General features: G+C 46.8%; 1 protein-coding gene across 8 annotated transcripts in view; it reads left to right on the top strand.

Moving 5' to 3' along the window:
* arhgap23a (Rho GTPase activating protein 23a) overlaps positions 1-27,638 on the top strand; it is a 72,626-nt gene that overhangs the window by 25,128 nt on the left and 19,860 nt on the right. For 2 of the 8 annotated variants that reach the window (XM_056402077.1, XM_056402079.1), the window contains exons 1-7: positions 9,760-11,079; positions 18,225-18,428; positions 21,335-21,359; positions 21,754-21,846; positions 22,810-22,888; positions 23,666-23,726; positions 25,538-27,179. In XM_056402077.1, coding sequence (XP_056258052.1) covers positions 10,834-11,079; positions 18,225-18,428; positions 21,335-21,359; positions 21,754-21,846; positions 22,810-22,888; positions 23,666-23,726; positions 25,538-27,179 — 2,350 coding nt within the window. In that variant the 5' untranslated portion in view covers positions 9,760-10,833. Of the gene's footprint in view, positions 1-9,759; positions 11,080-18,224; positions 18,429-21,334; positions 21,360-21,753; positions 21,847-22,809; positions 22,889-23,665; positions 23,727-23,963; positions 24,782-25,537; positions 27,180-27,638 lie in introns of those variants that run through there. The other 6 variants (XM_056402080.1, XM_056402083.1, XM_056402084.1 and 3 more) reach the window with 4 other exon arrangements.

Here is a 27,638-nt window from a genome sequence, read left to right on the forward strand (position 1 = left end):
CCTTCCTTGCAGCTCTGAGAGCTCCTTATGCGGCTTCTCTGCACCCCCAGACTCCACTTTGAGAATCGCTGGACTGTACGATCCTGTGCGAACAGAGCAATGGTGGACTTCCTCAGCGTGGTGCGAGCGGTGGTGCATGGCAGGAATGTAAAAACCAGATGACCTCAAATGGAAACTCCAGGGCTGTTGGAGGCAGGCAGGCCATCTCGCTTGCTCTAATAAACACTGGAGACTCCTTTCTGCAGTCCCGCTCTCTCCGCCTTCCCTCCTCCCCGGCTCAGTTTAAGCCTCCCAGCCTGGCTCAGCATCGCCTCCACCACGCCCCGAAACCTTGGAGCGCTGCCTGGGTTTGGGACTCTCGGCTGAGATGCGAGCTCGGGTCCAGCTTCAGCCAAGGAGAACAACAACGTCATCCTCAAGTCTCAAACTTATAATTTTCATCTGTTAATTACACAGAGGCGGAGATGAGCTAAATATATATGTCTGGGCTTGTAGGGGGGAGGGGGGAGCAGCCAAGAAGAGGGGGGCTCCAAGTATGGCCGCCCTTCGCCCAGATGCAAACAAAGTGGTGGGGGTGGAGAGTTTAGAGGCCTGCTGGAGCCCTGTGGTTTTCTGCTGCTGAGGCCTGCTTCTGAAAACAACCAGGAGAGAAAGAGAAGAAAAGAGAAAGAGGCATTAAAAAAAAAAAAGTAGGAAGAAGGGGGGGGGGTGAGGGGGCTCTTATTGCAGCGGAGCTCAGACGTGACGCTCTGATTGCTCCCAGCGGTTGTGGTCAGTACAGAGGAGAGTGGAGGGGGAGGGGGTACAGTGCAAGGAGAGTAGGGTTAGCTCTTTGCCAGATGTCGTCATTGGCCCTGATAGTATATATGGTATACACACATCTGGAGACAGATGTGTCTATTCAAGAGAAAGTACAGCTGGGAGTTTACCTGACGAAACACAGCCGCCGCCGCCTCACAGTGCCACTCAAGATGTAGCAGTTAAAAAGCTGTTATTAGTCTCTGTCTGTGTGAGCGCAGGTTCGGCTGCATGGCTACAAACACTGTGAAAACATATCACATCTTTAACTGGAACAGATTTGTTTGGAGTTCAGCATTCTTGGTGACCACTTGGATCCATGAGCTCTCACGCAACTTCAGCAAGAAAGGAAAACAAACATCAAGGTGGAACATTTTTCATTCCACACAGTCTGTGCTTTTTTTAATTTGGTGCTGCTCGTTATTTCCCAGATTGTTGCAGGTCTCTGTTCGCGGCTAACTGATTGGCTGGCCGCTGCAGACTTGTATTTGCAGTGTGAGACGAGGTTTAAGTCCTGAACCTTCACACTCAGAAGAATCAGCTGTGAAAGCCGATTTCAAAACCATAATGAGCGTAAACGTCTCGGCCGTCAAACTCGTCTCCCTGAGCCCCTGCGGGGGTTTATTTTCTCATGCCTCTCCAACAGAGGCACCTTGTCTGGGAAACGCTGTGGCGACCATGATGAGGAAGAAGACGAGTTTCAAGATGAGAAATGACAACCTGGAGAAAGGCTGCATTTGTAATGGCAGGCGAGAGTGGTTTGCTTGTAAAGGATCACGTCACCCAAAAATGCATGATTTCTCACTTAGCTCTGGCGGTATGGAGCCGTGCAGATGGTTTAAGTTGGAGCTGTCAATATCAAGCAGTTTCAGCTTATCAAAGATGTATTGGTATTACCGTACGTCAGCTGAAAGTTAACAAAGAATTGTGGTTGTCAATCAATTGGCTGGGCTGATATGCCGGCCGATTTGAGTTTATTAGCATATTATTGCAGATGTATCCGTGTGTCAAGAAATTGCAGAACTGAAAAGTCAAACCAGGTTTGACATGTTTAGAAACAGTAGGCACGTTTCCAACAACCTGCTGAATGTGCAATAGGAAATTAGGAACTAAAAAAAAAAAAAAAAAACGAGTAATGGAAAAAATGTTTGCATGAGTGGAGGTTTTCACATGACATCCAAAAACATTACAGACTATTATCTCCCAAAAAGCCCTGATGAGTGGCCGCCTTATATATAGATATGAGGAATTTGCCTTTCGGTCATTACGTGCCCCAGCTGCTCTCCTCGCCTTTGATTAAATACTACAACAGCTATTGCGGTGGATGTTATGGAAATCTCCATCCCAACACTTCGCAGATGCTGGAAATCCGTCACCATGTTTATAATAATTGGAATGATATCGCGAGAGAAGAAAAACCCAGCTTTACTCCAATAACATCTCTCATTGTAAACACAGACCTTTAGCAATTGTGTTTTGTCAACTTTTCTAAAGAAATAAAAAAAATTGCTTCTATTTTGCAAAATGCAATGGAAACGTGGCTCCTGGCACTGTTACAGTTTGTCCACCAGAGAGCACTGACGAGTTGATTTTTCTACCGCAACATATCCCCCTGTGCGCGCTTCATCTCGGTTACAAAAACAAATCTAAAAGATTGTTTCCCCTTTCCCTCTTTTCCCTCCTGTGCGAGAAACAACCAAGTGAATGTGTTCGAGGATTTAAATGATTATCATCATGTCTCCTGCCTTCGAGTGTGGCCACATGGAACAGCTGTATATACTTTTGCCTTCTGACGTGGTCGGACAAGTTGTGCAAACTGTTCTCGATTTAGCAGGAACCCGACCTTAGCGTCAACCTCAAAAATCCAGTATCGGCCGTCCGTGGTCGTAGTTTTAGTTTCATCTGTCGAGATTCTGAGATATCCGTCCGAGATCTTTTCTAGTGTTCCACACAGTTACTCAGAATAATCACAGACCTGGAACTTCTGTTTTTAAATCACAGAAATACTCTCGGTGTTGTTCTTGGGGAAGACATGTTGCTGTGTTGTTTTTTGAATGTGACTTTGAGCCGCACGGTCGATGTTCTCTTTACCTCCGCTGTGCCGTGGTGGTTGCAGAAGATTCAGAGGCAGATTTCTCATAAAACCAAAAACTAACAATAGCTGCAGCTGCGAGAAATACAGGAAATAAAAAGGGAGCATGTGATGTGGACAAATCTGCAAGAAGCTTTCTCTTCAGTTTAGTGACCCCAGCATAAAGAAGGCTCTCGACTGCAGGAGACACTCCCTGCTAATGAGGTTAAATCAGAGCACCATCCCTCCACTTAGCGCTGGGAAACATAATGTGTGCATTTAGCTTTGGTTTTCTCTACCAATAGATCTTCCTCTCACACACACACTGGCTTTCTTCCCTGCATACTACAGTTTTGATCACATATGAGACGACCTGTGAGTCTCCTCTGACAATGAAATGTTGCCCAGCTGAGGAAATAAAAACACTTCATGAAACAGGGTCAAATGGCTCATATGGAACAGATCCTCCCCCCAACTCCAACACACATACTGTACTGTATGTGCACATACACTAAGCCAAGTCTAATAGCATTTAATAATTCATCGGCATACCAAGATTCAACAGAACGTGAGCTACACTCATGGTGTGTTAATGTGGCTTTCAGTCGGCATCAGTGTGTTGCGCTACAGTCAGTGGGAGCATCTCTGTCACAGATGATACAGTGGGGAGGAGATGTACGGGAGGTAATTAGAGCGTATCTGTGAGTAAATATGAGCGTGTGTCTCCATGTCTCAGCTCAGATGTGTAAAAACCACTCTCCTCTCTCCTCAACATCTGCTCTCCCCAACTTCTTGCCCTTTGTTTCTGCTTTAAATCACTCTGTCTCTCTCTCTCTGCCCTCATTTTTTATTCTCAGGAAGCCCCCCCCCCCCTCCCTGGAGTTCACTTTCCAACATCTGTCAACCCCCCCTCTCCCTCCCACTCTCTATCTGTCTACGTAGAGGCTTGTCTGGCCGGCTACCTCATGTATCCCACGTTCCCTTGTGGCAGATGTAGCATGATGGACACGTCCAGAATCCTGAGTCAGCCAATAACATTTTTATGTTAAATATCCCAAACGTGCTGTTGTTGTCTCTTGGCGGCGGTTTGTCTGAGGCAACATGAAGCGTCCACAGTCTGTGGTGATGTATGAATGAGGCGTGAAATATTTTCATTGTGACTTTCATTTTTGAATTTATGACAGAATCGTTCAGTGTAGAAAATGTCATAAAATGTTGAAGAAATCTCTCACCATACAGAACGTTTTTTGAGCTGTTCATATCGTGAGCTTCATCAGAGTTCGCCCAGTTGTCATGGAATTACATGTTTAAACTTTTCTCTTTTCTTGTAGATGTTCGATGTACAAAAACAAATAAAGAAGCAAATTCACACATGTGAGAAGCTGAAACCTGTGAATATTTGGCACTTTTTTCTTGATGAATAAATTAAATGGTTTAGTAATTTATTCATTCATAATCTGAAGGCCAAAAGTTCACTAGTTTCAGTTCCTCATATTAGAAAAATTCCAAGTTGTCTTAATTTTGGGTGACAGTAAACTGAATATCTTTGGCTTTCATGGACATTTCGATGGACCTGACATCTCACAGACCAAACATATTAAATGTCACATTAATTGATAATGAAAATAATCACCAGCTGCAGTTGCTGTGGTATAAATGTCAGTGTGAGCGGAGTGACTGATGGGACGTGGTCCGGTGTCTTGGATGAGCGAAGAGGTGACGTAAAGGTGAATATTTGTTACCAATAGTTCGAGTACAGCTCAGTGTTTCCACGCTGAAACAGCTCACATGTTCTGACTTCACGTGCTCGCAATGTAACACACAGACACACACACACACACACACATACACAAACACACACACACATTAGTAAAGAATGCATGCATAATGCGTTGCTTTCCTACGGAGGAGCACATGGTCAGGTTGGCTGCTTGAACTGCTTTAATCCTCCAGTCTGCAGGAGTGAGCTGTGCATTGTTGTTGTTGTTGTTGTTGTTGTTTTATCAGTCTTAGCCAGTCAGGCAGGGTGGGAGGGGCAGACCACCCAACTCCCCTCAGCTGTGGGTTGATGGGATATCTGACCCTCGCACATTTCATCTCCGACTCCACCTGCTCTCGTCTCTGGACTTCTCGAGGCTGTTTCCACCTCAAAGCCCTCAACAGGTGTGACCTCTCTGATCTCCAGCCGCCGTCTCCCACCCCGACTGATGTTATCCATTAGTAACTGACCTGAGAGCACAGATAACTGCTTATAGGTCAACACCTTGCACCTACTCAGCCTGCACACGCATCCCGATGCCGACATTAAAAGCAGTATGTGGCTGCATGTAGCGTCTCCACCCTGCGCTCTGTACCCTGTGTCCCAGTGCCCTCTGAGCTCTTCCCCACCCATCTGCTGTCAGACTCTGTGTTGTGGCTGCCCTCTCGTGGCCGCTGGCTGGTAACTGCACCCTGAGCACGGTCCAATAGGCCTATAGCATGGGGATTTACAGGAGATTAAAGTTAAAATTAACCTGCTTAAAACAACTGCGTCCTTTTTCACACAAGCTCCTGCTTTTGCAGAATCCACTTCCACAGATTACTGGTGATGTCCGTCTAGACGGAGCGATCCCCTCCATCACTCTACATAAGCGGTTTCCCTGCGAGGACTAGGTTTCAAACTTCAGCACTTTTTAAAGACTGAACAAAAAGTGTTTGTAGATTTGAATATTGAGATGTGTGAATATTAAAATTAAAAATATTAACTGATTTTAAACCAGGAAACTGAGGAAACACAATTAAGTTCTTCATATTGGTACTAAAACTCAAATGATACCCTGTCCTATTCTCCAGCTTTATGGCTCCTGTCTCCTTGAAGTGAAGCAATATCTATATATCTACATTTGATCCCCTGGTTACAGGTTCAGAATGGCTATACTTTTTTGTACCTTCACAAACTGTTTCATTTTAATATTTGTTCAGAGGCCGAAGGAAGAAAATGTCCAATATTTCACAAAGTATGAAGAAATAAACATCATTTTTTTATAGAAAAAGTCTGTTTTGATTCTTTTTCGATCCCATTACTCATCTCTTCCGGCTGTCACTGCAGTGCATCATGCATATTTTTTGTGGTTCAGCTTGTATCACTCTTCATTTATAGCAGCAGTGTGGCAACAGTGACAATTCATGTGGCTGCTGCTTCATCACATGAAACCTCCTCATGCCACATGTTGAGTCAGGCTTGTGTCAGTGCAGCGTTTCCCTCACCAGCAGGGGACAGGATTCACACTCTGAGCTGAAGAGTTTCCAGACTTCATACTCTGGTACCGAGTGGAGCGGAGGAGTTTCACTGAGAGCATCAAACCCACTGCGTCCTCCACTGACCCTGGCCGTACTTTTTCTGAATTGCTGCAGCCTGTGTTTAGAGAAAAACACCCCATGGTTGTGTCTGCAGCCGGGTTTGTTTGTGACACGCCAACCAAAGGCTCACTCAGCAGTCTGAAACTCATCACTCCTCTCCTTCCTGTGTATTTCCTGTCAAGCCTCAGCTTCTGTCTCCTTCTGGCAGCTCTGCATTTTAATGTGTAGGCGCAGCACAGAGGAGGAGAACTTTGTTTTGTCTTGTGAGGAAGCCACAGTGGAAAAAAAAAAAGGGGAGGCGGGTTGTGTGTGTTAATCTGTTGGCCTGCGGTCATGTTATGAGTATGAAGGGGATTAAAACATATCACCAAACTAATCTGTCCGTTACACCGACAGCCGTGCTCCCGCTCCGTCCCGGCCCTACCCCTTTCACTTTCCACTGATGTGTTTGTTGTCAGAGCGCAGAGGGGGCCGGGGCAGGAGGCAACGAGGCATCGCTCCCCTGAGATTAGCAGCGCGTGTCGGCCTTTGATTTCCTGACTTCCAGGAGCTTTGTGTTGTCAGGTTATGATAAAAAGATTGCTAACATGAAGTATGTCTCTTCCCCGGGGTGCAGAGCAGCAGTCAGATAAGAGAGGTGTGCCTTGTGTGATGTACATTAGGCCCACATACAGATGACGGATGTGTATCCGTCTGCCTGCTCGGGCATGCTGCAGCCAAACAGGAGACAGTGTGGGTCACTGGTTGGAGGAGGTGCTATTGTCACAGCTCCTCATGTGTGACTGTTTGTCCTCCATGTAAACTGTAACTCAACGCCTTTTTGTTCATTTCTCTCCTCTCAACTTCTTGCTTTTTGCCCCCCTCTTCACCCTCATCCTCCTCTTTTTGTAAATGCCTCCATGGTTCATGAAAACGAGAAAGGGAGAGAGGGGGAGAGGGAGCTGGACTGACAGAGACCTTTTGTTTCCAAATTAGGCACTGCTCCCTCCTCGCCAAAACTAACTGTTATCGTGAAAAATGTGATATGAAATCCCCCCTCAGCGCTGCCACCGTTAAACTGAGCACTTGTGTATTTTCAGATATTAAAATCTTGTCTGGCTTTGTACCAGAAATACACTCTGATCCAGTTGCTGCTCTATGCTGCACGGATGCGGTCCGATTTCTCACACATCTCTCCCTCCTGGAGAAGAATTGGACCTCCTCCTGCGCCCGCCGCTGATCCAATCGTCCCCCTGCAGGGCGGTTCCGCCTGGCGGTGCGTCGAACCCAGAGCTCTGGTCTGAACCACAGAGAGAAGAGAACCCCCCCACCCCTCCCCACACACACACACACACACACACACACACACACACACAGCCACAGTCTGACTTTATGAAGAACCCTAATTACATAGCCTGGTGTATTTATACTCTGCTGTGACTCAGTGGGACATGTGGCGTGTGTTTGTGTGTGTGCGTGCACGGGAGAAACAGCCTTTGTGTTCACACGTAAACGCTGTGTGCGTGCGTGCGTGCGTGCGTGCGTGCGTGCGTGCGTGCGTGCGTGTGTGTGTGTGTGTGTATTAGTGAAAGTGTGTGCTGGCTCAAAGTATTTAAACCAGGGATAAAGTGGAGTTTAGATCAACCTGAGCTGGGTGTTAAGGTCCTTTAAAGTAACACTGTGTAACTTTTGAAAGAAGAAATAACTCAGATTTTCTGTTGCAAATGAAAAGTTGAATTTAAAACACAGTCACTCAATTCAATAGACTTAAAGGTTTTGCCACTACAGCCTTATTTGGTCTGGTACGACCAGCAGCACATAAACACTACGTTATATCATATATCAACAGTCAGTGCTTTTTGTTATCCCAACAAGAAATCAACCTCAGGAGACATGCTCAGTTGTCATTGATAATATTTTAAAAAGGGGCATTACACCACTTTAAGTCCACTGGGAGCTCGACTGGTCCTGTGCGAACTCCAGAGTCTGACAAAATAACCCTAGCGATGCCGCTATCTCGGCTTGGTCTTAAAAGTTGTAATGGAAAGTCTCTGTTCAGGAAGTTTTAAAGACGTAGGCGTTAACCAGGCATGTGGGAGCTGAAGGAAATACACTATTGAGTCGCGTTATGGGAAGTGTGAGATCCAGGGTTTTGGAGCTTGACCCGTACACAGTCCTAAAGGGACCCTGTGGAGTTCTCTTGTAAACTAACAAAAGTGTTTCTCACCAAAACACACTGAGTGTATCCTCAAGGTCTCACAAACCTGTTGCGTAACATGTGAAAAGACTGATTTTTGAAGTATTTAAACTCTAGCGTTGATTAACAAAATGAGGATCCACTCATAACGAAACGGCTCCACACTGCTACCGGAGGTCTAAACTCCACAGGGAGCCTCTAAAGTCCAAATACCTCATACTCTGCTGCTTCCATTTAATCTTTTGGTCTCTTGAGAGTCCCCAAATTTATCAAAGTGCAAAATCAAACCTTTAGAGTGACTGGCAACTTAGACAGAAAGCTCATTTTAGTTATCTGCATATTTTAATGCGTTTTCTGTAAACGTTCTGTATACGTATGTTTTAGTGTACAATGCTTAACTTTTGTATAAATATACAAAGAAGCTTTGCAAATCAACTGAATGTGGAGATACAATACAGACAATGAGACTATTCACTGTTAAAAGAATAAAACCGACAGAAAGACTTATCAGAACAATGAATCTCCTACAGTTAGATGCTCATTAATCCCTCCTTATGGGTAGGCAGTATTCAGGCCTGCAGTGTGTGTTCTTGCAGCATATCCAGAGGGTACAGTCTCTGTGTGGATGACGGCCTCCCATCCAGTCGAGTTGGTACTTGCCCCCCTGTACAGCAGGTGAAACCTGTCTAACCTCAGTGGTAACGGATGTGCGGCGGCGTGCTAACAGTGATTAGCGTTGGAAGGGAAAGTCAGTTGTCTGCAACAGCATGGTCACCTGTCTGCCGCTCTCGCACGTATCCTGGACACCTGGCTGTTTGGTGAGAACTCTGCTGCGTGGGCGACCGGACCGGACGGGGGGGGCAGGTCACCTTTCTGACTGATTTAGTGGCGAGATGTTTAGGTGTCACTGTGCTGTATGGGTGGATCCTGTGAATAGGTGTGTGTGTGTGTGCGCGCATGTGCGTGTCTGTGTGTGCGCACGAGAAAGAGAGGGAGTATAGGTTTGATAAAGAGTTCATGTTGACACTCAGTAGCAGCTGTTTCTCCCTCTCTTTCTCCTGCCACTTTTTCCACGTTCTCCTCTCATTATCATCTTCCCTCCTCTATATTTTCCCCTCTTAAGCAAAAAAAAAGAAAAGAAAAAAGAAAGGGAGTGAAATAGTGAATACAGCAGCAAGGCAAATGTTTTCTTTTCTCTTTGTGCTGGAAATTGGCCTCTTTCTCTCTTTCTCTTTTTTTGTTGTTTGTCTCCCCTCTGACTGGAGGGGAGGTGGCAGAGGCAGGGCCGGCTTTTGTGGAGTTTAGCGCCGGGATCACAGCTTTGTCACTGTGTTTGTACCTCTCTCTCTCTCTCTCTCTCTCTCTCTCTCTCTCTCTCACACACACACAAACGCACACACACACACACATGCAGCACACGTGTGGCTTCCTCTTCACGCAGCGCAGGAGAGATCTGAAGTGGATTGAACCTATCAGCAGCAGCCTTCAGGAGATATCTCCATCTGGACTGTTAACTGCCGCCTCCTTCAAGCCTAACGTCTGGCCTCTGTGATGTCCAGTGTTTTTTTGGATTAGACTGCGGTTGACTGTACAGCGCAGTTGTTTGTTTGCTGATCACTGTTGAACCGGTTCATGGGGAAGGAGCGAGCGACTGTTGGGATACGGATTGAGTAACAAAAACAAAGGGAGAAAGAGAAAGCAAAAGAGCCGAGGAGGGACAGTAGCGAGGGATGAAATATCTGATGCTTGCTGAGATAAAGAGGGTCAGAGTTTGGGATAGAGATGAGAGTGAGATGAAGGGATTTGTTTGGCACTAGAGATACAGAGGGAGGGTGGAAGAAAAGAGAGAGAGAGAGAGCGAGAGAGCAGTGGGAGGGAGGAGAGACAGAGGATCCAGCCCTCTGGGACAGCAGTGTGTGTTTTGGGGGTGGACAGAGTGGCTTTGTATGCAGAACATCACCGGACACCAGCGGGAGGGACGCTGTCAGTTGTTCTCTGTGTGTGTCTGTAGTGAAACCAGACCTACCTCTGCTCCATCCCAGCGCCACACACACTCCTCCATCTGCTGCCCAGGAGCCTGCCTTCTGCTCCCCCTGGACTGAACCACCCCCCCGCCTCCCTCCCACCCACCCCCCCACCCACCCCCACCTCCTCTGAGAGTGTGTGCGTGAATGTGTGTTGGAGTCCTGAAGAGCTGATTCTCGGAGGTCAGGAGCGACGAGCTGTGATGTGGAACTTGTGGGATTAAACTTTCCGGAGGCTCGGCAGTGACGGCGATGGACTGGAGCCAGGAGACGGGGAGAAGAGACTCCTGAGTCCGTGAGCGGAGGATCCCAGAGGAAGATCCGCAAGCTCCATTAAGACCACCCATCCTCCCTTCGCCCGCTTGTTCCCTCTGTGTTTCTGCGTCTAGAGACCTTGTGTGGTGACCTGAGTGTGTGAGCAGCCCATGTGGGCGGTGAGGGATGCGGATCTGAGCAAACTCCGCGCCCCGATGCCAGCTGCTATGCTCCCGTGCCCTGCGCCGGCCGGGTCTGACTGGAGCTTCCAGAACCCGGTGGGGGTGGACTGCAGCTCCCCTGAACCCCGCTGCATCTGGCTGGCGGTGCTCCGCGGTACCACAGGGCCCGCGCCGCCACCATCCCCACCAGCCGCCATGCCCACTGGGCACAGCAAGAGCTCCCATCAGCCCAGGGTAAGGAGGGGGTCACCCATCTTCATCTAGAGGTTGGATATGGAGACCTTGACTTAAAGCATCATTTCAGTCACCTGCTTCAGTTACATGACGGTTGACTCACTGATTCCATGTGAAGTGTTTCACATTTAAGCTTTATAAGATCATGTGGAACATGCTTTGCCAAAATAGTCACTGATTATTTTTTATAATGAGTGAATACATTTTTTAGTCGATAAAACATCCGAAAATAAGGATAAATTCCCAAGTGTCGGTTTTCAGAGATCTTCCAAATGCTTATTGTGCGAGTCGTTGGAGACACATTGGAGAGTCGGAGATGTGCAAATGTTTTAGACATGTCGAAACAATCAATAGGTCGTTAAGTGTCCGTCAATCTCCTAATCGATTAATCGTCTAATCATCTCAGATGATATAAGCAGCCAAATCCTCCCACATTTACACACAAAGATGATGCAAAGGTTTTGTGATTTCTGTGGTTCTTAAAGAAATAAGATCACACTGTGTGTGATCTCGTGTGGGATGTGTTGGTCACGCATGTCAACAAAGTATCCACCTAACTGTAGCCATGGTTTGAAGCGTGTTAACCAGCCAGCTGCCGACAGACTCTTTAACCTGCAGGTAGTCGCGTTGCCTTCGGGCTGCTTCTGTTTAGCGCGCTCAGTGTTTTTGACTTCCCAGGAAATGCTCTGACGTCACTTTGTGTTAATGGATTAAGTTAGATTATTACTGTATGTGCTTGAAATTAAGATTAGTTCCCCCTGGTCTTGTTTATTCTGTCGTATATGTGACTTTTTATCTTCTGATCATTTAGTGTTTGGCTGGTTTGTTGAGAGAGATTTCTCCAGTCATGACATGTGGATTTCATTCAGTGAAGTGTTGATCAAAGGTGTGTAAACAAAGTCAGTGATGATCAGAAGCCATTTATATCCTCGTATAGCTCGCACTATTTTCTAACACCCCATGCATTGACCCTGAAAAGAAGCGTGAACTGGGTGAACGCAGCTGAGCTCAGAACGATACATATTCCTCTGCGTTACTTCGTTCTCATTTTTCCACGGCTGACGTGTGTGTCCGTCTATGTGAGTGTGTTCGTGTGGCGCACTGACCCTCTCCCTCCTCGGAGGGTTTCTAATTAGTGGCTAAAGACAGATGAAGGAGGAGGCTGCTAAGTGCCACTTTTAGCGAGGTGTTGTTGGAGCTGTGCGATTGTCATTCCCCCACCCCCACACCCCCCAGATGCCCTCAGTATTCAGGGCATCACTTCCTCACATGATCTCATTTCATTGTGTCCATTTATGTGGAATATTACTTCTCCTTTTTTTTTTTTAACCCTTTTTCCCAGTTGGTCCCCACCCCCCACCCCCATGTTTAACTGACACAGTTAAGAAATGCCACAATTAGGAATGTGTGTGTGGGTAGTTGGTGGGGGTGGGGGGTATATATAAACAGCTGCAACAAACACACTGAATCAGAGAGAAATTCATTGGAAGTGAGGAGGAAACACAGCTCTGTTTAGTTTGTCACCGTCTCCTGCTGCTGACGCCAAGTGGTTCCATGTCATTACTCATCCACATCGCTCGCAGCTTTGCATCATGTGGTTTCTTTATCTCTAAGATCATCAGTGTGTCATTTTTGTTTGTTGTGGTATCGTTGCAATTTCTATGGCGTGTGAAGGAGCACAGCACCGGCTTCCATCTGTGTGCCGTGAGTTTTTTTTTTTTTCCAGCTGCCTTCAGGAGCAGAAAATATCCTTCTTTACAGTCAGTGAAGACGAAACTGATAAGAATCTCATAATACAGGAAAAGAGGCTCCTCAGATGCCAAAATCAACTTCATTCATGAGTCTTTTTGGGAAAAAGGGAACGTTCTGGTCATAACTGTCATTGTCAGCACATCTATTTTTTTTTCCACAAATCTCTGTGGCACTTTCTCCTCTTTCTTATAGTTGAAAGCAGAGTCAAGAGGATAAAAAGTCCCCGGCCAGATTTAACCCACGTCATACACTAGCTACATGCCACGTGCCTCTGCCCACTGAGCTACCAAGTCACCCTGTAAAAGTTATTCTGAAACTACAGCTCCTCCTCCTCCTCTTCCACCTCCTCCTCCTCCTCTTCCTCCTCCTCCTCCTCCTCCTGATCCTCTTCTTCCTTTTCCTCCTTAGACCAGGATTTAAATCAAAGTGGCCAAAACGACTGTCATATGAATAAAAAATTCCACAAGCATCTCTGGCAGTTGGACAAGAGGAGAGTACAATATGTTTTACTGTTCTAGTAGAAAACCCTGTTTAACCGACATTGCATCATCACACGTTGGCCTGCTTTAACTGACAATGGGGTTGGACTGGTTTTTGAGCACACATACTATATTGATATTGACAGAGAGGTGTTCAAACACACACACACGCACAAATGCACACACACACAGGCCTACATGCATGGCTCATAAAATGTCTTGTTATGTAAATGACAGAGGGATGTACAGTATTTGAGCCTGTGCTGCCCTCGGTTTTCAAAAGCAGGTTGTGTTTTCTCTTTGGCTTGAGTGTTAAGAGAACAGCTGGATATTGAGACGCACACATCATGCGTCTCCTTCAGCAGACGTAGGATGCTTTTAGACCTGCAGAGGTGGTGGAGCACGCCGTCTGTGTGGCCGGTGAGTCTAGGAATGATCAGAACGAGACGGTTGGCCTTGTCACCGTCCCTCTCCTGTTCCCTCTTGGCAGCTCAGCTCAGGGCCGCGGGTGCAGACAGCTACGGCGATCAGGATTAAAGGCTCGTCAGCATTTGTAACAGCCGTAAAGCTCCACTTTTCAAACAGGTTGCAGCTCTCAGCTGTTTAAAAGAGCATTATTGTTCTGCCCTGCTGGGGTTTTAGCAGGAGCCGGGCTCCCCGGCCGCCGCTGCATTCCTCCCTGCTGCTTTACCTCTGGATGGAGCGAGGAGAGGATTGTGTGTGCTAACCAACACGTACGCTGTTGCTGATGATTATGGCTGCGGCATGACGATATCATCATGTCCTAGAAAAGCCTCTTACAAAGAGAAAATCCATTTTTACTGGATTTTGTGAAAGATAAACACTGACACTGTTTATTCTTACAATTCTTTATATTTTTTTAACAGCGCTGGTGGAGCTCTAAATGTTGCTTCTGCAATTTAAATTTCAGCTTCAGAGATTCACATTTCCAACAAAGCAGATATGCTCCTCTCTCTCTGAACCACTTGTGTTTTTGTCTTTTCAGTCATGCGTCTCAATGATATGCTCCTTAATTGAAATCAGAAGGAGAAATATCTGCAGGGAAGAGCTGGCTGCTGCTGCTGTGTGTGTGTGTTTGTGTGTGTGTGTGTTGTCAAAGTGCACCACTTCACCCACTAAACACCCCCTCAAAACTGTCGTGTGGCATTACAAGCTGCTTTGCATATTCAGTTGTTCCCTGTGCTTTGTGTGTGTGTGTGTGTGTGTGTGTGTGTTTAATGACATCACATTCAGGTGGTAATGGGATTCCTCGGGACCCCGCGTTATCTGAAGAGCCTTCAATGTTTGTTATTGTAATTAGCTTCAATCGGCAAACTGGTCCAAATTTCATCCAAAAAGAGTCTTAAACAGTGGAAATTCCCAGTAGGAGAGCAGGAAATACCAAATATCTTCTCTCCTCAGCAAAACAAGAGCGAGGTTTCCCTTGTGTGTGCCTTCATAGGAAGTCAAGTTTAGACTGAAAACCACAGGAAAAATTTTCCAAGTGCCATGTTGGTTAAACTGAATGTCCGATTGCCTGGAGAGGCTGGAGCACGTCAGCAAGTTTGGATCTTTTTTTCTTTTTTTTTTTAAATTGAACACTAACGTGGGATCAGACGGGCCAGTCGTATCGATGTGACAAATATAAGAGAGGTGTTTTTCTGGCTTCAGGGGGAAAAGGTGGAGTGTAGACTGGGCAGAATGGCCGAGTCAGAAACACACACATCATCCCACACAGTCCAGAGCAGCCGAGTGGGAAACGGTGCTGGCTCAGAGACCCAGTCAGACCCTGTGTGTTTTGGGTAATCACAGGGTTTGGTATTCCCAGCGCTGGGAGGGACCATGTGGTCGAAACCGGCGTGCTGGAGCCTGTCTCTCGCAGGGGCCCGATACTCCTCCTCCTCTTCGTCCTCCTCATCCTTCTCCTCTCATTCACTCTCTCCGTGCTCCCTCCCCTCCCCTCCCCTGCCAGTTACAGTGTGTGTGTTTCAACTTGTCCGAGCCAAACCGCTCCCTCTCAGGAATTCACCCCGTCTCTTCCTCCGTTCACCCTCTTGCTCTTTCATTTCCTCTCTTCTTTTTCTTTGTCATTTCAATTTGACACCCCAAACACTCCTCCGCCTTCCTCACGCTGTTCTTTATGCTCTCATGCCACATAATAGGCCTCGCTGCTCGCCTCTTTGAGAAAATAGCAGGGGTTACTTTACATTGTTTAGACTGACAGACTTAAGATCAGGCCTTGAGTGTCACGCAGAGTTATGGATCTCAATCTGCAAAGTATACACTTCATAAATGTACTGAAGAATGTGCTTTGTGATGCTTTTGAAAATAAGCAGAATTGCATTTGAACATATAAAAGATAACATTAGTTTTTTTTTTGTTCAAATTTATTTTTGGTCTTGTTTTCCTTGGAGGGAACATAAAATTAGAGGAGGGAGAAAATGCGCGGCGAACGTCAGAAAATCCGGGGTTTCCATTACAGCAGAAGGGAAGAAGGGAGGAGAGGTGAACGGAGGAGAATGGAAGGAAGGAGGAAGAGGAGTGAAGGAGTGGAAGCGCCTCCATGATGGAGAAAAAAAGTGGCTGTATTTATAGGAGGGTTCTGGTTTTCCCGCTCCGCAACGCTACCCCACTTCCTGTCTCCAGCCTGCCGCTTCCTCTTGTTGTGTGGCCGCACACGGGCCTGCCAGGTCAAGTGTGCGTGTCTGCATTTGTTATGTATCAGTGTGCGTTTGTGTGTAGAAGCGGGGACAGGAAGTGAAACACGGGGTGTGAATTTTGGCGAGGGGGTTGCGCTGCTTGTGGTCTAGACGTGTTCACAAACACACACAATCTCACCGCAAAATCTGAAGAGGTACAGAAGAGTTTGGCCTGTTAATCGTTTTACCAGCTCAATGATTATAGAGTATTGATATCTGAGTGTTTATTTAAAAAACAATCGTTGTAATCGGCATGAATCAGACAGACTGTGAGGGCACGTTCCCACCTGTCTCATGCTCCTGATTTGCTGTGTTTAATCTTAACCCCGGAGTTGGTTTATTTTGGCTGAATAATGCAGGCAGGAAAAATGCGACCCATAGTAGTGACGTACAAACCGAGTGTTCGAGAGCCGGGGCGCAGGTGTCTGCTCACGTCCTCGTGGACTGAGCTGCTGCTTGTTTTGTTCATTTGTAGCTTGTGATGAATTCAGAGGAGAATATTCACACGTCGTTGTTTTGACTCCTTGAAGTTGTTGTGTTTGAAAGATGTGTGAAACTCTTCCCTCGGGAGTTCTTGATTGATTAAACCGAAATGGAAGATACTGTGTAGGAGCAGAGATAAGTGATATGACGATGTAAAAACCTGGTTCTGTCAGATATTTGTCTGTTGGCAGTTTGAGCCGTAAACTCAAAAGACAAAGGCATTATTCAAAGAAAGTGGACTACAGCTGTAATTGCATGCTGAGGATACTTATCATCACTCTACCAGTCCCATTATAAACACAGTATGAAGTCAGACTCACAATTTCCCAGAACTGAACTTTCCCAATACTGACGTATTACGTTTTCTCAGTCAATTGCTTCAGCTCTACGCGAGTCACTCTGAAACACGGCCTTTACTGTCAACATATTTAAACAAATGCAAACTGTTTTTTCCAAAGGCTTAATCATATATTTTCATTCATCATCATCATTTTGTTTTCAAAATATTTCTGCAGCTGCAGCATCAGTTTGCAGCTGCACGTTTCTGTTGTGCATTGTCACTTTTTCAGCGTGAAAGTATATCAAAACATAGTTCTAATTGTCGGTAGTTATTGTCTGTGTGGAAGTGAGACACAATGCTGTCGCTCTCATGAGCTTCAGCATGTAATGTGTGCTAAAAGCAGAGTGATTGATAGACTGGGCTGGGATGACATATGGATGATTAAAGTGCTGAGCTGTCTCTCAAATTTATGATCTGTTCCTTTAAGTCAAGGAGCCGGAGTTCAGCGGGTTCAGTTTCACTAAGGACAGTTTGATTGGGAACATGTAGGACAAGATAACTAAACCACAGCAGACATGACATGATGATCTCTCCCCCCCCCCCCCCCCCCCCCCTCCTCCTCCTCCTCCTCGCTCATGCCTGTTTGGTCAGGTGATTGTGTTTGACTGACAGATGTGGGTTGCCAGGGCGGCATGAGGGTGATTGTTCTCACGTGTGTGTGTCAGCTGTGCTCGCTGGGCTTATTTACTCGGCAGCAGGAATGAGATATTTAGAGAGCGAGTGGAAATCTGCCTTTATTCTCTGCCCTGGGTTCAGATTCCCCCCCAGACTTTCTCTCCCTGTGATAAGACCAAGGTCAGTGTTGCTGAAGCCCCACATTCCCCAGTGCCTTTGTGGCCCTGTCTAGACAGAAGCCTTCCTGATAGTGGACCCCACAGGTGTGTTTACGGACCATTGTTCTAAGGCTGGGTGGCATGCAGGACTGGCCGGGTTCAGGGCGTCATGAGGAAGCTGCTAATGTAGCCAGCAGTCGAGGGTTGATGTCACTGGTCTGGAGTCTGGGTACAGAGTCGCCTTGTGCTTCTCCAGAGAATCATAAAGTGCGTTACATCTGGAAAAACCTGAATGTTTCTGCAGTGTTGGTGCTAATTATGGGAAAATACAGAAGGTTCTCAATAGGATTTGATGAAAAACTGGTGTTAGTTTGTGAAATTCTTTCTTTATCTATTATCTGCATCTGTAAATCTACACACACGTTTGTAGATTTGGTCCCATGAACGGCACATGGACTTGAAATATCTGCAAATGACAATGATGTATATTATAACAGCTAATATACCTGGCTGTTTGAAGAACCAACTGGGGCTCATTTTACATCTAATCTAAAAAATATAAGTTATACAAGTCCACCTGAATGTCACTGAATCTCTCTCTCTCTCTCTCTGTCCGTAGGCTAAGGGGCGGAGGGATGGTCTCTCCTCAGCCGGTGACAACCCTCGGCCGCCGATGGCGACCCGGTCGGGAAGGGAGGGGGGCGGCGTGGGCTGGAAGGGTCCCCGGACGCTGGTCCTCCATAAGAACTCCCAGGGTTTCGGTTTCACGCTACGCCACTTCATCGTTTACCCTCCAGAGTCCGCCCTGCACACCAACCTCAAGGTGAGACACACAGGTCCTTGAGATGTTGGAGAATGTCTTGAAACAAGTTTCAAGGTGTTGAAAAAGTGTTTGACTATGTTAAATATTTGCAGTTTTATAGAAACGTGGAGTGTTTTCATGTCACGTTCTCTTTTCAACTTCCAAACTAAAGCGGTTAAAGGGGGTTTTAAAGGAAGGAGCAAAAGATTTAGTGACAAAATAAAGATGTAAACTTTTTGTTTGTGAGAAGAATGAAATTTCACACTTCACCTCCCTACAAAACTGTTGCTCCTAATTCTTTACTCACAGGGCCTTGTTTTCTCGTCCTTGGTGAATTCAGGATTGTTCTGGTGTTTTGGAACCAGCCTCTCTACCAGCGAGTGGTTATTTAGCTCTTTGAGGTGTGGGGGCAAACGGCTCCAGATGTGAAATTGAGGGATATGGAGGCTGGGGTGGGGTGAGCCAGCTGAAACAAGGCCTCTATTATTATTCCACCACCCCACCATCCAGCAGCTGCAGATAGGAACACAGATTGAATGAATCTGTTGTCTTAGCCTGGTACCACTCGCTGGCACTCAGGCCGTACCAGGCCGGCCCCAGACAATAGGCCCACTGCTGGCCTTTGGCCCCGGTTCTGTCCTCGGCTCCTCTTCCTCGGGGGTCACATGGTGCGTTTGGACAATCGCAACCACAGAGTTGCCCGATCTTATGTGAAGAGCCTCCGTGGAAGTCTCCCAAATTACCCTCATAATGTGCAGTTATCAGAGGCCTACCAGGGGGTCTCCAGGGGTCCTTAAGTTTATTATCTAATACAAAGATCCAAACTCTTCTATTGTGAGACCACAACAGAGTCAAAAAAGCTTCAGAGAAAATGAGAGTATTAAAAAATGTTTGTGGCTTCTCTTTGAGGCACTGAGACTTAGACTGTACCTGATTCGTGTGTCGCCTTCTGAGTAAATGTAAGGATGATGGAGAAAGACGGAAGAAGAAAGACGGTGCACATGCCTACAGAAAGCCCTGTCTACTGAACCGGGAATGCATAGTGATAGGGAAGTGGGTCACACATGTGTACAACTGTTTATAGTGCAGTGCAACAACATTATCTGTCTGCAAAATGAGCTATATGAGCGATATCACACGGATCAAATCAAAATAAACCTCTTGCAGTAAAAAGATATTTCTCTGAATGTGAGACGTGCGTTGTCTTCGTGTCAGAGCAAAGTAAGTCACAGCTGAAGACTTTGCACTCTGAATTATGTTCCATTTTTGGTTTTTGATGTCTTTAAGATGCTGCAGTTTGTTGGTGAACTGCTCAGAAAATGACATAAGCCCATATAATTAAATGTGTCCAAGTATTTTCATTCTCCTCTGTCTTCCAGCATTGTAGGAAAAACCTTTAAAAAGGTCTCCCGTGCCATGATGAAATGTAGCCTGGGCATCACAGAGGCCCCAGTGGTTTAAGATGTGTGCCATGTAGCTGCAGCAGTTTGAGTTCAGATCTCGCTGAGGATTTTGTTTTTTTTGTTTGTACATGTAAATGCTCCCCAGCAGCTGCCACACAGAATCCAGGTGTTGACCCAGAGGTGTACAGTGTTCGACCCAGACACAGTGTCTTGTGCCCACCTCTCACTGCCTCCTCCTCCTCCTCCGTCCCCGGATGTGGTCAGACTTGGGTTGGTCAGTTGTTGAGTGTCCCCAGCTCGGAGCTCTATTCTGGGGTCGGCAGCTACCCTTTCTCTGCCTCTAAACCCCCCACCATTGTCTACAGAGCCTGGAATGAGCCCACTCAGCGCAGCATAAAGCCAGGCAGTAGTCAGCCCACCGTGCCCCTAACCCCAAACTGTCCACTCAGCTTAGTACGCCCGTGTGTGTGTGTGTGTGTGTGTGTGTGTGTGTGTGGAGGTGATCAGACAAGCTGGATCTCTAAAATCTCACCACCACCAATCCTCCCTGCTGATACCTCTGTGTGTTTGCCTCACACATGACGTCATGAGCACCTGCGGCACCCTGCATCTCTTGAGTTGCTCTCCAACTTTAAGGCTCATAAAAAAAACAAACCTGTCTGTGAAGGATTGCATCCACATGTCAGGGAAGTCGCTGACATTTCAGGGAAACTTGTAAAGCCTTCAAATGACATAAAGGTTACTGGGAAGTCCTGCTGTCATCTCAAGTTAATTGAGATGTAGATATCATGCTTTCTCACCTTAGTCACCCCCCACACATTGGGCTAGATGCCAGGGAAATTAAGATGATTTCATTTGTTGCAACAAAAAAGACTTGCTTCTGTCTTGGTAGAAACTGGTTGGAAAATCACCAGTTTGTGTAAAATTCATACATGGACCTAAAATTAATTTGTTTTTTTCTTTTGGTTAATTGATTATTGGTGAAATGATTCATCCATCCATCCCTTTGTTGCTGCTGGTCCAGGTCATGTTTAATGATTCATTACGTTGTTAGGAATTATTATGTATGTCACACGCATAAAATGTGAAATCAATAAAAATATAAAATATTCAAGCACTTGCTGAATAACTCTCATCCCTCCTGGGTTTCATTGATATCTTTCATACTTTGGCCGGTATGACGGTGAAATAGGTATAACATTTTATTCTATCTATTAAAAAGGTCTTTAAAAAAGTCTTTAATTTAACAGAGTGAACCCTGCAGAGAAACCCTCTGTAGAGCAAAAACCCTTAGGACAGCACCATGTGTGAAAAGATGTAAACCCTGAGTCAGCATTTGGTGATATTCCTGCCTGTGGAAGCAGTGATTAACTTTGTTTTCGCCTTACTTCACCTGAATGTCAAATACTGAAATGTTACAGTGTAATTCTATTAATATTATTGGTCTTAAACATTTCTCTCATTCATCACTTGAATTGTCTTTGTCTTGAATGTGAGCAGTAACTCTGTGTCTGTCTTTTGCAGGATGAGGAGAATGGTAACGGGAAGGGTAAGTGTCCTCTCTCCTTTCTTCATTATTTCACCAGGCAACACGTTAAGACCTTGTACAGAGGGATGACTATGATGTAATGAACTGGCATCTCCTGTTTCGCCTCCTGTCACCTCTGCTCTGCGGCCTCTCTACGCCCCCTAGAGGACGTTATTCTGCACTGCATCTAAACTGATTCAGTCCAGCTGCACTTACATTAGACACTCATAGAAAAACAATGATAGTCAATAAATGTTAAGTATTGATAAATTCCCCAGGACAGCAAAGTCATGAACACAATTACTCAAAAGGTTTTATCTTTAAACACTAGAAGCAACTTAAACATTTATTTTTCTTATCACAGTACATCAGGTTAAATCCCTGATCTTTGCTTTTCTTCTTCTTTGTCATTCAGGGTACCAGAAAGGTCGCCTGGAGCCGATGGACACCATATTTGTGAAGAATGTGAGAGAAAAAGGTCCGGCCCACCAGGCGGGCTTGTGCACAGGTAAAGGGAACATCTGGTGCCGGAGCATTAACATCCTGATTTGCATTGGAAATCCGTTGGGGAGCGCTCCGGTCATGTGATGCTCCAGGATTTAGGGGGGTTTTTTTTGTTGTTTTTTTTTTTTAATGTTTCTGTTGGTGATGTAATGTAAATACCAGTATGACAACTCAAATTCGCAAGTGCAATTGAATGTGACAGAGCTATTGAGGTTTTCCTGTTGTGTCTTGCTGCTGTAGCAGGGCCACAGTCCACTCCCACCAGCTCAGACACACCAAACCAGTACTCTGAGCATGGTTAAATGTCACTTCAAGAAAGTCACATACCAGCATGAACATACACAAACACAGGCACTCGGGGCACTTTGTATGTGTTTCAGCTTGAATGACCATGAATACATACATGAGTTTTAGCACACAATTATCTAATGCCTTTACTGGGGCTGCGGTTCACAAAACACTGGTGTGGTAATATTTTATTTTATTTATTTTTTTATTTTTTTAAATGGTATTCCATTTAATACATTTTGGAGACAATGATGCTTGTTAATCATAATAGATAATAATAAAATGATAAAAATCTTATAATGTTTATAAGATTAAATTTGAATTTGTTTACACTGAGGCCTTGTGTATGCCACACCCATGCCTGATGAGATAATAAGCGTCATGTTTTTGGTTTTGTTGACACACCTTGACCTCTGGGACATTAATAATAAAAGAGTTGCAGTGATATAAAAAGCAACTTTTTCCAGCCAAATGTTCTTGTTTCGATCTTTTCATTTCCTCTTAAACCTATTCTCTCAAGGAAATGTGTCTGTGCTCAGTGTCTCCCTGGCCAGGTTTGGCAAACCATTACAGGAGGTGTGCACCTGCTTAAGGCGTCAGAGATCCCCCGGTGCGATAATGTGTGTGTGTGTGTGTGTGTGTGTGTGTGTGTGTGTGTGTGTGTGTGTGTGCTCTGCAGGGGATCGGCTGGTGAAAGTGAACGGAGAGAGTGTTCTGGGGAAGACGTACTCGCAGGTGATCGCCCTCATTCAGAACAGGTGAGACCTCCTGCCTGTCAGCACTTTGAGCCGTTGGTGTGTTGATGGACTGAACCGTCTGTTTGCTTTTCCTTTGCAAGCATACAATGGAGATGACATACATCCTAGCAACTAGTATTAGTTTTACCCACTTTAAAGAAAGAGTAGCCTCAAGCAGTGTACTCTACACACTCATGCCCTACATGGTCCCAACACCAGGTCCTGTTTGGGGGGGGGGGATCAGAGTTCAGGGGCAGCTACAGCAGGGGTATCTGATCTGACTTTTTGTGTCCTGATAGTGATTGAGATTCTTTAACTCCGGTATCAGTGCTGTCTTTTTACCCAAATTAAAATCTGTACTCCACACTGTGCGGAGCTCATAAGGATCATTTTCAGATAAGGTAGCATGAGGCCGGGGATTACTGGTGGTGCTGATGATAATGGTAAATGTAAATGAGCGCGGGAAGACCGAAGTTTAAATTGACGCTGACGATGAAATTATATTTAATGCGGATCAGTTGTACTTGGCTGATACCTGATCCACTTAATGAAGTCGGTATTAGCCTTGATACCAGCTCGGCGGATCGGTGCAACCCTAGCTGCTGAACACTCCGGTTTGAATTCATTCTTTCCATAAATTAACCATAAATGATTCATTACTGAGATGACTACAGCGTTCGGAGTGTATTTATTCTTGTGTTGTCTGGATTTTGGATGTGATCGTGCTGTTTTAGCATTAATCTCTTTCTCTCTCTCTCTATCTCTTGTTTATCTTTCTTCTTCCCGTCCTCCCTGCAGCGAGAGTGTGCTGGAGCTCTCCATAATGCCAAAAGATGAAGACGTGCTTCAGTTGGTAAGTGTGAGTATGGGATTTTTCATGCACCTTATCCTCAGAAACACCAAACTGGCCCTACACATATCATGCATTGCACACTTACATACCCATGCCCGTGTGCAAGCGGAGAAGTATTATTCTGTTATTTTAGGACACTGGAGGAAACTGTGTGTTCTGCGGTGCTTGTTGGCAGAGCTGAACTAGGATTCACCCCATCACTGTCCAGGAATGTGGAGATTTAGTCAGAATGGCTGGAGAGTGACTCAGACTCACTGCCCTGTGTTTAGATTACAACAGACATTCATTAAAAGCCGCAGGTATCCGACTGTTGGAGCTCACATTTGGAAAAAAAAAAAAAACGACTCCATGCTCGTTCACACACCCATGTACCGAACACATTTTTGGCGCTCCGCAGGTTGCTCCATGCTCGCTCACATGATCAGACATGCATCATCCCCGAGCCCCTCCCACTAACCTGGAGCGACATGTCAACAAGACACTGAACCAGATCACCAGCTCTGGGTGATCCTTCTTCCCCCACATGCAGGAACATCAGTGTCCCTGCCAAAACAGCCCCAAAAACCTGGGTTCCAACATTTAAGCCCTACTGCCATGTCTTAACATTAGAAACTCCACTCTTGTGTCCTCACACTCCTCCCCCTTTTGCTGCTACGCCTGTATATGCTGCATTCCTGGCATGACATCACCAGAGCTGCGCCTCCTTCCACACACTCCCACAGGGTGGAGTAAGACAGAGAATGAGAGGGAGGAGAGAGGGAGTTTGGAAGGAACCCGACAGAGGAGAAAACAAGGAGACCAACAGATAGAAAACTCATGACAAAAAAAGTAAAAGAAAAATAAAGCGGAAGATCGAATGTGTCTGAGAGAAGGAGGGTTTGAAATTTGAAAGACGGCAGGTTGTAGCAGCAGGAGTGTCGCGTCAGGAGCGTTGGTGAGGAGAAGACTCCTGTCTTGTCCTCTTGCCTCTTCCTCCTCGGTGTCTGTTTGTGGTGACTGCAAGCTGAGCGCTCAGGCTGAGCAAAGGTTTTGGATCCTAGTGGACGGCCTAGGTCAATTAGGTAAACCTTGAAAAGTTTTCCAACTGTCTGTGTCATTTAGCTTGACTTATGCATAGAAGCAGGAAAAAGGACTGTTTGCGGGTTTGTTTTTGTTTTCCTTGTGTTATAAAGTTTAAGAGATGCTTTAAATGTGACAGTGTGGCTAATTGACAAACTCATCGGTTCATTTTAAGTTTGTTATTTGCAATGGATTCTCTAAAACCAGCGCGGTGTATTTGTCCTGTATGTGTACACACAACACTGGTGAGCACACACTGTGTGTATTTGCAACTGGTGGCTGTGCAGTGAGTGCTGTGGCTTTTGCTTAAGGCAATTCATGCACTGTTTGAGCTATGTAGCATGTGCAAAGAGAGACGGTGTCACTTTAAGACTTGTTGTGTAATATACAGCAGCAGGAAGACGAAGCTGCCTTATAAAGTTATGGTTAGAGCACATTTTGATTTAAAGTCACCACACACAGACACACACACACACACACACACACAAACAAACAGACACAAACAGACACACACACACACACACACACACACACACACACAGACACACACACAGACACAGACACACACACATACACACACACACACACACACAAACAGACACACACACACACACACACACACACACAGACACACACACAGACACAGACACACACACATACACACACACATACACACACACACACACACACACACACAGCTTTTTTTATCCAGCTTTTCTTCCTGTCATTTCATGTCCCATGTGTTTTTCTTCTCCAAGGCATATTCCCAGGATGCCTACCTGACAGGCAACGAACCCTACTCAGGGGGAGCTGAGAACCTCCCACCACCACCTCCCCTCTGTTACTCACGCACCAAGACCACACCCCCCGCTGGAGCCCCTCCGTCTGCCCCCATGGGCCAGAACCAGCTGGATAACTGGAGTCGCTGGCCAGGCTCTTCCAGCCCTTCTTCACCCCTGGATAACCGCTCTGCTGTGGGCAGCCCCGCCAGCTGGCAGGAGGGGCGCGCAGGAGAGCCAGGAGGAGTGGGTCACACCAGCCCGGCCCATCGCACAGAGGAGATCCAGTACGGTATGACCAGCCAGCAGCCTCAGGGCCAGACCAGGGGGCGCTCCTACTCCTCCTCTTCCTCGTCAGGAGGCCCCTTGTCCAGCCCGCTCCAAGTCCACTACCCCAACCACCACGCCAGTTCCTCGCAGTCCCAGCCACGAAAGTCCAGCTCGGCCTGGACCAGTCCTCCCCCGCCCCAGCTCAGCCACGGCCGCACCGAGCGCTGCCAGCAGGCCCTCTCCGACTGGTACTATAGCCAGCTGCCTGAGCACTCAGGACGCTGCATGCAGACCCGCCACCGCAGCTACTCTCAGGACCGGCTCAGCGAAACAAGGAGGCAGCAGCAGCGGACGGGTGGCTGGCCACACAGCGCCTCCCAGGACACGCTGCTTTTATTGCAGCAGTCAGGACCAGGACCTCATGGAGAGCCCTGCTGGTCGTATGCAGACTTGGAGGGGGGCCCAGGTAGGGGCCACCCCGCCTCTAACTATACCCGAACTCGCTCTGAAAACCTTCTGGCCCAGTACGATCGTCACGGCCGCTCGTTAGAGATGCTGGACCGAGCCGCAGGTGGACTGGTCTCACCTCGGTTTGAGAGGCCTTCATGGCTCCAGCAGGCTCCCCAGCCGCCCCCCAGGACTGACGCCTACCCAAGGCAGGGGAGCCATTACGGTGCAGCACAAGCTCCTCCGATGTCCCGACACACACAGTCACATTCGAAACACCACCCGCAGCCCCACACCCAGGCCCACTCCCAGACCCAGACCCAGGCCCAGCAGGCTGCCCCCCAGACCAGGCGGCTTCCCCCTGGGCAGAGCATGGACGACCAGCCGGTGGGCTACCGCAGCTACAGCCCCTCTTTTTACCGCAAGACGGGCCGCATCATGCAGCAAGCCCACTCTTTCAGGGACCCTTCGTACTCTGGCCCTCACTTGAACTGGAACCCGACGCCTAAAACAAGCCCCCCAGAGGTCTCAGCGGCACCCCTCACCTCCTCCACCGCATCTCCCCTCGCCTCCGCCACACCCGAATCCCAGGACAGAGCGTACAGGCCAACAAACCACGAGAGGGAACGAGGTTCAGTGGAGGGGCAGCCGGAGGTGGCGCCGCAGACCCAAGAAGTGGTGCTGAGGCAGAAACCTCCCACCGGTCGGAGGAACGCCCACGGGCTGCGTCATCCCCACTACGCGCTGCCCATGGACGGGCTAGAACCCTCTTTGTTTTCTTCTGATCCCCAGGACTCAGCCCCTGCCTCTGGCTCCACAGGAGATGTAGCCTCACGCAAACCAAACGGCAACCTCGCCCCCCTCCCCATAGAGGATGACTCTCTGGCATCCATCCCCTTCATTGGTAAGTAGTGAGCTTCTGCTCGTCGTCCTGACTCTCTTCTCTGCTTTAAATCCCCTCATGCAAACTCTGACTGACCTTTAGATTTCATCGCTCCCATTATAAAGTGTAATCCATACTGAGTGTTTATTGAAAGTTAGTGAAAGCTTAACTGAGAGGAAATGCAAAGCTATAATTCAGACAAAATTACGAGTTTGGGGGAATGTGTGTGTGTTTCTTTAATTTCCTTCTTGTCTGTCTATTCAGGCTCCAGGCTTTTCTCAGATGCAGTTTCCATTCTCTCATTGAGATTCTGCTGGTGTGTGTGTGTGTGTGTGTGTGTGTGTGTGTGTGTGTGTGTGTGTGTGTGTGTGTGTGTGTCTGTGAATGTTTGCGTTGGGTAATACTGGTATTTCCCACAGTCTTACAGACAGTATTAGTAGTTTTGATTGAATCATATCTGATGGGAGTTTACGAATCATG

Source organism: Seriola aureovittata, chromosome 17, assembly GCF_021018895.1.
Source record: "Seriola aureovittata isolate HTS-2021-v1 ecotype China chromosome 17, ASM2101889v1, whole genome shotgun sequence".
Lineage (NCBI taxonomy): Eukaryota > Metazoa > Chordata > Actinopteri > Carangiformes > Carangidae > Seriola > Seriola aureovittata.